The following is a 15,535-nucleotide window of genomic DNA, read 5'->3' as shown; positions in this document are numbered from 1 at the left end:
ATTTAAGTCACTAGCATCAGTCGAGCACATAGGTAGAAATGGTAGAATATGTACGACCGAAGGCAGTATGTTTAAATAAACCTCTCATCATGTTCTCTGGGAGAGTTTTTTCTGCCAAGACGAAATAACTACAATGCTAGACAATCTACAGTGTACTTAAATCTGATGTCGCATACTACGGTGATATCGTGGACAGCGCTACAGGAACTTAATCCGTGCCTTCAAGCGATTTTCTCACAATTATTATTGGCAACAGTCCACAACAAATTCCAATATTAATTTAGCTATACCTACTGTGGCCCCCATCGCCTGTCCACGCCAAGCGGTCTTCAAAGAAAGGATTTTTCAAAACGATAAGTATCTAAGGTTCAAGGTCTTTGATGTAAATTAACAATTTCGTGTGTAATATAGATCCAACTAAAATAGTCGTAGATAGGTGTTCAATTTTCTAAATCTCGATTTTAATAACATACATTCACGCGGACGAAGTTGCGGGCAACAGCTAGTAAACGTCAAAACAAACGTCATTTTCTTGGCCTTTTTTGCTCTATATCAATAATAGCAACAGCAAGGTACTTGAAATTTTAATAAAGGCCTTTGTTATATAAGTCTACTTTAATTATTTTTGAATAAAATAAAAATTTAGGGGGGGCTCTCGATTCTCATACAAAAAACAATTTTTGGCCTATTTTTCGTCTATAACGGTACGGAACCCTTCGTGCGCGAGTCCGACTCGCACTTGGCCGATTATTGAGCTATTGCATAGCTTTTATCGCGGGCCTTGAGCGCGACCGAACCAAGAAATTCCGTAACGGTATAAACCTAACACCCCCCACTCCAACCGGCATTGTACATATTGTAATACATGTACATTATTTGCGTATATTTAGCAACTGATAAATATACGCAAATAATATTTGCGTAGCAGTTGCTTGTTTTAAAAATTCAGGGAAGCGTAACCATTTTTCAGAGTTTATTTTCAACCCAGTTTTGTTACTATTATGCTAATAATGTTTATTTTTCCGCAGTTTCCGTTTTTGTACATGTACCTGTAGTACCTAAAATATGTTTGCGTATATTTTGCAGTCATGTAGAGCTATTTCCCGACGGGGGCGACCAAAACAATTGGTACGAGAAATTAAACTGTCATTCATATCGTCCAGTTTGTTAACTAATGGCGACATGTAATTTGTGTTACAAACTTAAATTTTAACAGAATGTCAATCTATTTCACAAAATTCGTATTAAACTCAGTTTTTAATTAAAATTAACAAGGGGTTTTGTAGTAAGTTTTTTTTTACACAATATGTGCACAAAACATAAGTACTAAAACATTAAAAGTATATTCTTCAGGTACAAAGTTTTTATTGGATTTACAGTTCTTCAGTCTTTACTAGTTATAAAACATGTCTACCGCCATGTTAAAATTAAGTTACAAACATTATAATGTTCTTGTAAGTACTTGTTATAGTTTTTAAACGTATCCATCTTGTAGTGTATTAAGGCTAGGTTATTCCAAATTCACGTTTCTAGAATGAGTAATTTTTAAAGAAAGCGTCATTAAAAAAAACTGAAAAATATATACATGTATAGATACATCTTCTAACTAGTGACTTTTACGGTTAGAAACACAATACAGATAATTTTGCTCGATAAAAAAAAATTCCGAAACAACCTCGATTTTAAAAACATTTTCAGTTTTATAGGACTTACAGGGACTCAATCAAAAAATAATTTGGATAGTTCGATTACTATTCAAATTTTACAGGGAAATGTACGGATACATGTTTAGTTATACTATTTTTTATCTAAGTAAAAAGGTTTTTTCTCCTATTTCGCCCTATCATGGACGCGGCGATCGTCGTAACCGCCACTGTACAAGGCGCGCTGATATGAATGTTATTTTAATGTCTTTTACGTCGATATTCGCACTGACAGACATCGGCCTGCTAATTTAGGAATAACCTCCCCTTAAGAGCCCATATGACCCTAACTTGACTACATACTTTAACCTAGATCTCAAAATCTGTAAGGTTTAGAAAACTAATTTTTTGACACAAGTAACTTCAGTTCATAAAGATTAAATGCTCAAGACGAAAACACGATTACTCAAAAAATGCTTGATAGTTTTTGTTTTAGACACATTTTCGCTTGGATCTTCGAAGTTTGCTGTCTTTTCTTTAATATTTTTTAATATCTAAAAAGGTATTGATAAAACCTAAATTTGCTCAAAACACTTTTTTCATAATCATTATAGTTCGTCTTTTATTCAAGTAAAACTAACTCGGCGATGATTCCGCGTCGTCCTTTTTCACCTGGCATATGAAAGACGGGCGTGAGTGTGAAGAGAGAAGGACGATGTTTGATTTTTAGAGTCAGGTAAGCTCTTAATAAATAAAGATATGCCCCGCCTACTTGGGTAGGTAGTGGGGATAGTAGTAGTGGTCGCTCGACTTCGGTCTGACGATCACTGCTTCTATCATCCACGAGCCAGTCAAGTGGTAGTGCAGAGTGATACAGTATTCTGTGTTTAATTTACTCTCCCTACAAGAGTGTACAAATTGTATCCATCTTTATTTCATAGTTAAACTATTCTTTTAAAATTTCACATACCGTTTCACAATTTAATACAAGTAACATGACAATATGCAATATGCAGCATACAAAGAAGTACAATCAACAACGTAAATGTATATTTGTTACGTGCACGTAACGTAACGTAAAATACATTCCATTCCTGAGAAGTAATAAATATTTGATTTTATGTCGCGCGACTTCAGAAAGAGGAGAGGAAAGTTTTTAGCGCAAATATATACACCGTCATAGTAAAACTTCACTGCGAAAACTAACAAATGTCACTATAGTGACTTTATAGTGACGTTAATGACTTTATACCTTTATACAAGACGCCTGAATAGGCTTCATACATTCATTAGCGTTATCCATACTAATAATATCTCCCACACCGGTTTCGGTGACGCTGGCCGGTTTCATTGAAACCAGACAAGATACGCAGGAGTAATTTTATAGTGCCCAAGTGTGTGCGCAGTACACAAGAGCACTCTCTATTCCTTTACTCTCATAACCCAGTGGGACGGAAGACCGACACGACCAGCGAGAGATCAGGCGCAGGACCGACTTTTTACATGCCCATCCGACGCATGGATAATCTTACTTGTCAGCCAATCAGGTGATCAGCCTGCATTGCCCTAACTAAACTTGGAAATAACATGTTTCCAACGCGGGAATCGAACCCACGACCTCCGAGTCAAGAGCCGCGCTCTATACCACTAGAACACGAAGGCGTTCCATACTAATATATTAATACTAGCTGTCCCGGCAAACGTTTCTTTGCCATAATATAAAGTATTTCGCCCGTATTATTTTATTGAAGTGACTAAATAAGTATGTCACCATGGCAACGTCCATCGCTATCCCGTCGCACAAACAATGGTCGCCGTCAGTCTCGAGTTGTAATAATTTACTATTATTTATTCAACAAATGCACTTATCAATATAAAAAGTACCCAGTAGCCGATTCTCATAAATGAGTATGTCTTTTTGTCTGTTATCTCTTCACGCCCAAACCACTCGACGGATTTTGGTGAAGCTTAGTATGGATAATGGATATACCAGTTATCTTGTTACTAAGTTAGTCGTTTTTTTTTTCAAGGACACCGCTGAGTTAGTTTACATTTGGAGGTTTTTGTCCACAAAAAGATCATTACAGGATCAAAACAAGTATAGTGTTTCTATCCAGCTTCTCAGATATCGCGATGTTTATTTAGGAGCGGCCTGTATACACAGCGCCCTTTCATGTCATTGGTCAAATTTGCACTTTATATTTGAACGTAATTAAGTGTAACGAGAGCGCCAAGCACAGGGTGTTGTCTAAACAGCATCGCCCTATGAATATTCAAGCGTGCGTCGACTCGTGTCTACTTTTTAATTATATTTTTTATTTATCCTCCTTGCAGTAACTTTTGCAGTAAAATTTAAAATGTTGATGACCCCTGTACAATTCCAGAAGATAAATATTAACTGTTTCTGTTACTCTGAAATTCACATAAAATGTTGACGACCCCTATTGTTTATTTGACAAGTACTATGATTTCCATAGAAAGTATCTACTTTTTAAATAGACAAGAGGGTAGAACGTCATAATTTCCAAAACGTTTGGTTTGTGGGGGTTATAAAGTGACATTTTTAGACAGTTGACTGTTTTATTAGGACTAGAGATCGCCCAATGGTCGAAATTCAACCTTAGTTTCAACGACATTAGGACTACTACCAAATACCAATATTTTGTAAAAAATATTGACTTTATAATTTTTTCTTCAACTCTTGTCTCTGGGACTTAGCTGGCTGGCTGTGTAAGCATTGTCTAAGAGTATCTTAGATTCAATAAAAAAAACTATAATCCATTTTCAATTTGTCAACTTGTTATCAAAAGACTTCAACCATAAAATATAAAACTGTCACTCAAAATTCTGTCATTTCTCATGTGTGTGTGTTGTAGTGTGTGTAATGTTTTATTTGTTAAAAAAAGGTATGATAAAAGGATAATTTCAAAATAATATTAGTTCAATGCACTCCTTCACCATATAAACTCAGGCTCAGTTCTGAGGCATATGCAGTCAGAAAAATCAGAGAAATTTCTGATGAAGACACGGCACGATTAGTATATTTTAGTTATTTTTATAGTAGAATGGCATATGGAATCCGTTTATGGGGAAACGCTGCCGACATTAATACAATATTTGTGCTGCAGAAGCGAGCCATACGCTCTATTTATAAAATGTCTTCTCTTGAATCTCGGAGACATAATTTAAAGAAATTGGTATTCTAACTGTTGCTTCTCAATACATTTTGGATAATGTAATATATTATGTTAGAAAAAATATAAGTAAATTTAAAGCTAAAAGTGACATTCACTGTAGGAACACCAGAAATAAGCACAAGCTGGATTTGCCGATGATCAGACTTAGTACAGTTAGTAAATCGTTTAAAGGTCAATGTATACGCCTGTACAATAAAATCCCAGAAAACGTTCAAAATCTTTCGATTAATAAATTTAAAAAAGTAGTCAAAGAACGTTTGTGTGCCAAAACCTATTATTATAAGGTCAATGATTTCATAAACGATGGCACATCTTGGGAGTAGGATGGCTCCTTGCAAGGCTACTTCTACATTATTATATTATGACTTACAATTATGTATGGATGTTGACATTGTATAATTTTAAGTTACAATTGTAAATTTTATTTTAAAAAGATTAATTTTTTTCTCACTTTTTTGGTAAAAAGTGGGACCCCGTGCGAGTTTCTTACGCCGGTTCTTCGGATAGTTCCCGAACCGGTGGTAGGCACCAGTAGTATCAACATTCTGAAGGTATTTGTTACAAATCTATTCGGAAATAAAACAATTTTTATTTATTAGGTATTATTTATTTAAACAATAACTGTGCAAAATTTCATGCATCTACGTTTCCCCATTTTTCGTAAAAAGGGTTACAAAGTTTTTCGTTCGCGTATTAATATTATGATTTTTTACTCTTATAAAGTGCGTCTATTCTTTATCCGTTGCCTTTTCACGCCCAAACCGCTGAACCGATCTTGCTGAATCTTGGTGTGAGTGAGATAACAGACAGACAGACAAACACACTTTGGCATTTATAATATTAGCATGGATTGAAGTATACTACTACACTTCTTGTAGTAGACACCCATAAAAGTAGTAAACTGCAAAAAAATATAGTAATTGATGATAGTGATGTTACCGTGTATTGCACTATTTGCCAAGCCTGAAGCCGCTTACCTCTTTGTCATTTAATCTCTGACATTTGTAGGACTTTTACTACACAACTCATGAGCGGGGAAATGCCCAAGTTTTTATTTATTTATTTTTTAGTTTCTTTTAAATAATTTATTACATGTTATGTAAGACTAGATGACGCCCGCAACTCCGTTGTTTGGCGCACTCGTTTAGCGCGCGGGAACCGTACATTTTACCGGAAAAATAATTATCCGATGTCCTTTTCCAGGACTTATACTATCTCCATATCAAATTTCAGCAAAATCGGTTTAGCTGCTTAGGCGTAAAGAGGTAACAGACAGACAGACACACTTTCAGCATTTATAATATTAAAGTATGGATATGGAGGTTACATGGGTATTAATGAATGTATCTACAGGGTGTAACAAAAACAAGTGATAATACTTTAGGGTGTGTGTATGGGGAAACTCGTGACGCTCGGGCCCTTGCCCATACAAAAGTGAAAAAAAAATCTCTTTCAGCGCTGCTACTTTCACAGTGAACTCTCTACAAGGAACACGTACACACCCTAAAGTATTATCATTTATTTTTGTTACACCCTGTATAGTTCAATTAAGGAGGTCTATTTTGTCATATCAGCATTTACCAACCTATTTGGTTATGATTCGATACCAGCGGGGCTAAAATGGTCGCTTTGAAGAATCATGATATGAATCATAATATGATTCATTTTTCTAAAATCGCATAATGCAACTCTGCTTTCAATTCATTTCTGTATTTTTGTACTGATTTGTTATTTGTCAGTTTGACAGTTTTGACAATTCATTTGCTGAATTGATTGAGAGGAATTGCTAAATGTGACCATTTCAGCCCCGCAGTACTACACTTTGAAACCACAACTTACACCTTACCTCCCTATCAACGTATGTTTTTTCGCATGTAAACGCCTGATGAGTGATGACAACATCAATAAGCATAGTTTCCCCTCATCGCGAGTGCAGACTTCCATTAACAGATTGTGGTGATGGATACAAGGGCGCCGCGAGTTATGATGTGCAGGATGGCAATTTTCTAAATTAGCAACAAGCCGGGGAAACCTTGAAAACTGACAGAAACATTTCGCAAACTGGGGGAGCATAGCTTTAGCTCCTGACGAAAAAACAAAGGAGTTTTAGCCATATAGGTATGTAACTATTTAACAGGAAAAATATTATTTATTTTCAAAATAATGATGACTTATGGAATAAAAAGTACATTATGAATCCTCCTATGAAACGTTGACTCATAATTCACAGCAATAATTAAAGATAATATTATACAGTGTGTAACAAAAATAAGTGATAATACTTTAGGGTGTGTACGTGTTCCTTGTAGAGAGTTCACTGTGAAAGTAGCAGCGCTGAAAGACGAAAAAATTTTTTCACTTTTGTATGGGCAATGGCCCTAGCGTCACGAGTTTCCCCATACAAAAATGAAAAAAAATGTTGGTCTTTCAGCGCTGCTACTTTCACAGTGAACTCTCTACAAGGAACACGTACACACCCTAAAGTATTATCACTTATTTTTGTTACACACTGTATAGATGCTGCACACCACGTCAGCCTGGCGTCGTGCTAATCAGGGCCCCGGTAAGGGCTACTGGCGCCTGTATGCAAAAAAAGATTTTGGCGCCCCTTTAGGCAAATTTTTTGGGTCCTTGGTTTTGGCGCCCCTAAAGATGGCGATTTTGGCGCCCCTAGAGGATGGCGCCCGTGTGCATTGCACACATTGCACATAATATGGTAGCGGTGCTAAGTACCGGAAGGAATTACAAGTACGGATAACGGAGTACCTAATTTAAAATACTTTGCGGACCTAATCATGCGGAATTTACGCCGCGTAACTTCGGCCTAGTGTGTTTAGACTAGGTTTAGACACTTAAATTCGCTTGAACGTTTCATTTAGTTCATGTTGAAATATGATTTACAATTTTTAACGACTTTTTTTTTTTTTTTTCTTCTACCTACTACTATTTACGCAGAATTTCGTTGCCTTTATCTGTTATTTGAGTTTTCCAATGAGCCAGGTGAAGACCTAGACCTAGTATAAAAGATTGCTGTGTAAATAATTTAAATAGAAAGTTTTTATTTTTATTTTTTTATGAAATAAGGGGGCAAACGAGCAAATGGGTCACCTGATGGAAAGCAACTACCGTCGCCCATGGACACTCGCAGCATCAGAAGAGCTGCAGGTGCGTTGCCGGCCTTTTAAGAGGGAATAGGATAATAGGGGAGGGTAGGGATGGGAAGGGAAGGGAATAGGGGAGGGTAAGGAAGGGAATAGGGTAGAGGATTGGGCCTCCGGTAAACTCACTCACTCGGCGAAACACAGCGCAAGCGCTGTTTCACGCCGGTTTTCTGTGAGAACGTGGTATTTATCCGGTCGAGCCGGCCCATTCGTGCCGAAGCATGGCTCTCCCACGTATATATTTACACTATTTTGGGACTACAATACTTTATTTTAGTCCCAAAATAGTATAAACAAGTTTTTCTATTTAGTGAAACCCTGTCGTGAAATAATTGTATCTGCATTCCCGAGTAGCTTTAATTCTGTAAGTGTTGTGGGAGGGACAGCAAACAAATCTCCCAAACCTTTGTTTACCGCGCATGATATATTTTTTCACATTACCTATTGCATATAAGGAGATGATATTATGGTTATTTTCTGGAGAGTTTTGTTAAATAAAGCCCTTTGCACCAGCCTGGGTTATTATTAATCGTTTGTCAATTTTGAATCATAATATTGTTTAATTTTTTTTAAATGAAATAAGGGGGCAAACGAGCAAACGGGTCACCTGATGGAAAGCAACTTCCGTCGCCCATGGACACTCGCAGCATCAGAAGAGCTGCAGGTGCGTTGCCGGCCTTTTAAGAGGGAATAGGGTAATAGGGGAGGGTATGGATGGGAAGGGAAGGGAATAGGGGAGGGTAGGGAAGGGAATAGGGTAGGGGATTGGGCCTCCGGTAAACTCACTCACTCGGCGAAACAGCGCAAGCGCTGTTTCACGCCGGTTTTCTGTGAGAACGTGGTATTTCTCCGGTCGAGCCGGTCCATTCGTGCCGAAGCATGGCTCTCCCACGTTGTCAATTTTGATACCATACCTAAATAATAAGAACCATTGTTACAAATTTCCTGGAAATAAGTATACTATTCTATTATAGCTTATATGCAATGTTTTTTCCTTTTATAGACATTTTAATAACACCTAAACTTCAATCAATTTTTATACTGTTTGGCGATCGGTAACAGGAGCCCCGCGTAATAAAATAAAAGTGATTATATGGGCTGTAAACATTCTATGAATGTAAAGATATTTTTTGCTGACACTACCACTTGGGAGGCCAAGCACGTCCGGGCCCGTACTTGGGATAGATTATACCGCACCGTCGTAAATTTTATAGCCACAAAAATTAGGCACTGCAAGTTAGCAGTATAGCAACTTTATAAGGCCCAGTTGCACAAATCTGAGAGTTAAACTTGGGTTTATTAATCTGATCGTCCGATATGAAGAACAAGAGATAGGCAATCAAGGATTAATTTTAACCCACATTTACGCTAGTTCGTATTTATTGTTGTGCTTGAAGTTTAATTTCAGAAAATTATGTAATGCAATATATAATTATTATGTCACTTCTATAAATAGAAGCACCTAAACTACCGGCCAGATCTTGATGAATAAGACCAACATTTTGTGTTAATATTACTAAGCATGGGCGCCGGCAGAAATAATTTCCAAGGGGTGCAGATTTTAGTTTTCTTTCTGTTCTTTTCTTTTCACTTTTTACGAACAACAGTGACTGTCTTTTTACGTCAACATAAAACATGTTCCGAAACATTACAAACTATCCTTGTACGGCATGGTAATAGGCACTAATAGGGTTACAAAATGCTTTTTATTTCAATAATTCCTGTTGATCCCGAGATTCCCAAGGGGTGCAAGTGCGCCCCCTGGCACCCCCCTGCCGGCGCCCATGATTACAAGCCATCAGCTTCAAAGTGCAAAAAGCGTGTGTCCTTTCGAGTGCACGAAGAAAGAAACATCTTAGTGTATTTGATCAAGGATTAGTTTAACCCAGATTGGCGCTACTGAGCCTAAGAAAGTTCTTAACCCCCAACTGTACTATTGTACCTCATTATTGATTTCTATTTTCTAATGAATGTCAAACCCGACCCAACCCGTCTCACGAATAAAGAGATGTTATCAATGTTAATAAATTAATCGATATTGTATGGCTGTTATTGTACGTGTTTTATATTATGACGTGTGGTGTATAGTCCAGCTTATGACCAGCACTCCGTATGAACAGCTTAGAGAATAATAGTTATATTAATTTACTGAAACCCCCAAACAACTCTACAAAGATCAAAATTGGATCACTAGTGGTGAAACTAGACGTTTCACCACTTTCTGATAAAGTGCCGAATAGGCTATTCACAACTTTTTTGACAGATTCTCCATACTTTATCTGTCAAGTTAAGTGGTGGATAGCCTATTCGGCACTCATCAGGAAATGGTAAAAAGGCCCTAAGTATGAAGAGATAACAGTTGCATTTATTACATTACGAGCTTTTGCCCGCGGCTTCGCTCGCGTTAAGAAGTATTATTATATACAAACTTTCATCCCCTGTTTTAACCCCTTGGGGTTGGAATTTATCAAAATCATGTCTTAGCGGGTGCCTACTTCATAACATCTACCTGCATGCAAAATTTCAGCCCGATTCGTCCAGTGGTTTGGGCTGTGCGTTGATAGATCACTATGTCAATCAGTCAGTCAGTCACCTTTAAGTTTTATATAATTTATAGAAGTATGGATGGATAACCTCATCTCCAACCTCTCGTTTAGTATTGAGAGGCGTATGTCTTCTGTGTTATTGCTTGTAAACCTCTCACATAATACCCGACCTCGTTATGCAAAAAACATTTCTTTGTGTTGAAGCATTCCTTTCTGCGGAGCACTCTTCAATTTTCTATATTAATACCGAAAACCTTTTAAACATAGTTCCACAGAACACTCTCATTGTATCTGAAGAGACGAAAAGGTACCGAGGATTTGTCTACATATTTAAAGATATTAGCTTCACTTGTTCAGTGTAATAAAAGAAAGTAGGCTCGGGTTTTGGATGGTCCTTTTGGTCCTTTAATTTCGCTCATCCTCGACTGACGGATCTCGAAGTATTTGCGGGGTTTCCTTTCCAAATATTTTGAAGTGCCTCCTATTCATATTTTCCTACGATATTATTATGGTTTTATTACCATTCTAGGGGATTTTTCACATATCGGAATAGATGGATGCGTTAAATGTAAATATTGTGTGCAATATTTATAAGTTAATTGACAAGAAGGATTAATGCGTCATTGGTCATAATTTACACTGTTTACTAGTTTTCTGAATAACTGAATAGACTAAAATATATTATAATACTTTATCAAGATCATATTATAAGTAGAAGAAATATAAAATATGAAAATAATATTAAATTAAGGTGTGTAATAAACTAATTATAGTGTTGTTTTTGTTACAGGTAAAATATAGCTGATTTAACTAGAAAAGACAAATAAATAGTAAGTAATTACAAAAGTATATTTAAAATTCAAATGAATTAGCAATGAAAATTACACAGTATAAAAATAAAAATTAATCATAATTGCAAATAAAAGAAAAATTATAAAAATAGTGACGACTTAATGTTTCATCAAAATGTATCATTTTGCTCCAAATTCAATTCGTCTGCCTCTGAATTTGGGAATCATTCAATTTGAATACTCCTATCTTCTGAATTACCATCTTTATTTGGATGTTCAGCTCCTACACTATTATACACATGAGTCATAAGAACCTCAATTTCGGGTGCTAAATTCAGAGCTTCTATTTCCTCTTTGGCTTCTTTAATTTCATTACCTTTTTCTGAAGCCTCTGTCAATTCTGGATCTCTAGTAATTTCTAGATCTCCAGTGATTTCAGGATTTCCCATCGTTTCTAGTGCCTCAGTCAGCTCCTGGGCTCCTGGTAATTTCGGCCCCACAGAATCAGCATCAGCTACTGAAACCTTCGGATTTATACTCGACTTTCTTATGGAACTGCGTCGTTCCTCCGCTGTTGGCACTTTATTGATTGGCCGAGATTTCCTTTGCTTGTTCTCTATCGGCGTATACAATTTGTAATCTTCAGGCAATTCCTCCTCCGTATAAAGCCTGTCGCAGAAGTATATTCGTCGCAAACGGGCATTAGCATGCACTTGTACTCGCAACGTCTCCATATAGCTCGTCCCGTACGCTCGCTTAGTGAAATCAGCTAAATTAAATTGTATCTGATTCCATCCGCCAGACAGGCCGATTGGCATAGTCGTGCAAAAAGGTTTGATTTTTGTAGTCGACTGAAAATTGGATATTCTAAATCGTCGTCTCATTTTCTTGTCGTCGAGGATGCAGATTTCGAACGAGAAATATTTCTTCAGATTCTTCACAATCATCACGAGAAAGGGGAGTTTTATACTCAGTGTTCTGTTCCCTTTAGGACACGATATGTATGTGGTGGCAACGTTTGCGCTGCAAATCTCCAGTACGATCGACTGCACATCGCTGTCGGTGACTCTTTTTATGTGTCCATTCTGCACTTCCGAATCCCATAATCCCAGAGGATTAGAACCGCAGCTATAAAATATTGATAATAATCCTCGTTGATATGAGTTTTTGAACATTTTATTTAGTTTTGCTATCGATTTGACGTATGATATTTCAGTGACGCGGATATATTATATTTTGATGTTAGATTTTTTTTATTTTATTTTACTTCGGGGAATGGTTTTCAAATGAATAGGCCAACTAGATTTATCATTTTGAGCACTCTATATCGCTGTTTTTTATTACATACTTAAATACATAAAACACATACTTTTATTTATCGTTTATTTAGACAAAAATATCAATTACAACAAAAATAAAACACACTTCATATCACACTAATATAACAAGTTGATGTAATATTTAAACTATAAACACTTTAGTATTCAAAAACTTAAAATTCGTATACAATTTAATATTTAAATACTAGGAATAGTCTCCATTGACGGACTAGTCGGCAAGAGTCTTCTATTTATTAATCCTTCACCTTTGCCACATAGCGTTTCTACTACTTCCTGAATAACTTTAGCCTTACTTTCCTCCTTATCTACAACTGCTTGAGGCTTTACTTTTTCCTCTTTTGCTTTATCAATTTTACCTTTCGCTTTTGATGCTAAAGGAAAGAATAACTTATATTCCGGTGGAAGCTCCTCGTCTGGAACTAGCCTTTCAGCGAAATAGACCCTTCTCAATCTTATATTAGCGTTTATCTTGAGTTTCTGTACTTCCACGAACTGTTTCTTGTAAGCTCTTCGTGTGAATTCTGCTAAGTTGAACTGTATCTGGTTCCAGCCCTCGGCTAGTCCGATAGGCATGACGGTGCATAGAGGTAGTATTTGGGTGTTGCTTTGAAAATTAGATGCTCTGAATCGTCTGCGAGTCTTCGTCTCGTCTAGTATCGTGACTTCGAACGAGAAATATTTCCGTAGGTTCTTTACTATCATCACCAGGAATGGCATGGATATCCCCAACACCATGTTGCCTTTAGGGCATGTTATGTACGTTGTACTCACGTTGGTTCCTCTTATCTCGAGTACCATGGACTTGATGTCCTGGTCCAAGAATCTTGATATGTACCCGTCCTGCATGTGTGTATCCCATATCGCTAAAGGCTTTGATCCAACGCTGAAGAAAATTGTTACCATTCCCTGTTGGTACGAATTTCTGTACATTTTCAGTTACTTTATAAATATCACCTTTTCTATTTGTTTATTTCTTTGCTATTATCTTGACAGGCTGGTATTTGACATACATGACAAATCGATGAAATTTAGAAAAGCGGAATCTGAAAGAAGTCTGTATAGGAAGTAGGACCTATTTATTGGAATAAAAGTTTTCTCCAAATATTCCAAATTCTCTTGCATTAATTCCATGATTTTGTCCTTCTTCAATGGCTAAAAAGAAAACATGTCATCAACGCTAGTTATAGCGTTGATGACATGTTTTCTTTTTAGTTTTACTCCATGTAGCTCAACAAAGCAGCAAAGAAATGCCTTCAAAGCGTCACGGCGCCGATGGCTCATTTAAAAACTTTCCAGTCCTGACTAAAGTAGGAATATTATTTTAAAAATTCTCTACATGCCATCGAATTTGAATAAGTATGAAATTTTAACTGCGTCGGGGTGAGTGGGGGTGCATAACCGAATATAACGAACCGTCGCCGCCGGAAATGAACCCTTACCAAATCGCTCTTTATCGCTGTACCTACTAGTACAGTTCACTTCGTTTATATGGAAATTTTTATGAGCATTTTGGAAATTGTGATGCGCTTTTAGAGGCTTTAAGAAGAATGGAGATCTCATTTGCTCAGAATTGCGTTATGTATTTAAGAACAATATCTCTTGAGTTAAAATAGTTTTAGTGATATTTTTGAAAGTTCCGTGTGTCATTCAAAGTGTGTCTGTCTGTTACTTCTTCACGCCCAAACCGCTGAACTGATTTTGCTGAAAGTTGGTATGGAGATAGTCCCGGGAAAAGACATTCTTTTATTTGGGGAAAAATTACGGTTCTCGCATGATAAGCGAATTTTGACACAAAGGATTTGCGGGCGTCATGCCCAATCAAAAAATACTATTTTTAAGTTTGATTAAAGTCTAGTCGCCGAAATTGCTACTTGTCTCATTCACATACGCGCAAACATATTTTGTAACCTCATTTCCACACATACGTTATGTAAGTCGTAACTCTTCATCCAGCTACCAGACTTAAATTATAAAACGTTTCAGGAATCTATGCAATGTTAAGAAAATAACTACGGAACCTATCGATCACACACAGCAAAAAATAACAGGGCTGTCACGAACGGAAAAGTTTGCTTCGTGATTTATCTGAGCATTCGTCGGTACTAGGAAAATGTGTCACATACCCTCACAAGAGAATGTTTTCGCCAAAATCACTAGAACGTTGGAACAAAAGGAAACGATTCTTTCAAGGCAATATGCAGTGAGTTGTGTCCAGAGTTGTTTTACCTTCTAAAATGGTCCTTATGTCGTCCACATAAACGCGATAACTACTAACGGATTGCATATGGGTAGGTATAGATACAAAGTAGAGATTTGTTCCCCTGTTTCTATGCGCTTAGGGTTCCGTAGCGAACCATCGGTGAAATTGCCTGTCATTTTATGTTAATAATCTTTAAACGAGACTATCTATGTAAAGTATATTGCAACGGAAGCAATTATATCCATGAAATTTTGTATGTAGATGTTTTATCCCGGAGAAAAAGATCTGGCTAGGTTTAGTCTCTGCAAAACAGCACATTTTAAATTATTGATACGAACTACTACTCTATTCTAGACAAAACTCCCAAGCACGTCAATATTTGGCATTAAAGGCTAAGAATTAATTATTGTTTTTACCTTTTAAACGCAACGGAAAGTCTCAAACTTAAGAGCCCATATGACCCTAACTTGACTACATACTTTAACCTAGACCTCAAAATCTGTAAGGTCTAGAAAACTGATTTTTTGACACAAGTAACTTCAGTTCATAAGGATTAAATGCTCAAGACGAAAACACGATTACTCAAAAAATGCTAGATAGTTTCTTTTTTACAAAAAACCTTGTTTTAGACACATTTTTGCTTAGATCTTCGAAGTT

General features: G+C 36.7%; 2 protein-coding genes across 5 annotated transcripts in view; one reads left to right on the top strand and one right to left on the bottom strand.

The window, feature by feature from the left end:
* Positions 1 to 15,535, top strand: part of LOC121737306 (semaphorin-1A) — a 389,517-nt gene that overhangs the window by 206,954 nt on the left and 167,028 nt on the right. The gene's annotated exons all lie outside the window — the stretch shown is intronic.
* On the bottom strand, positions 11,458 to 12,588 carry LOC121737312 (cilia- and flagella-associated protein 20-like). Its single transcript, XM_042128954.1, has one exon. It carries the CDS (start codon positions 12,511 to 12,513, stop codon positions 11,563 to 11,565), a length of 951 nt encoding a protein of 316 aa, XP_041984888.1. The 5' UTR covers positions 12,514 to 12,588; the 3' UTR covers positions 11,458 to 11,562.

This window comes from Aricia agestis, chromosome 20, assembly GCF_905147365.1.
Source record: "Aricia agestis chromosome 20, ilAriAges1.1, whole genome shotgun sequence".
Lineage (NCBI taxonomy): Eukaryota > Metazoa > Arthropoda > Insecta > Lepidoptera > Lycaenidae > Aricia > Aricia agestis.
This window is presented reverse-complemented; position numbering and strand designations above follow the sequence as displayed.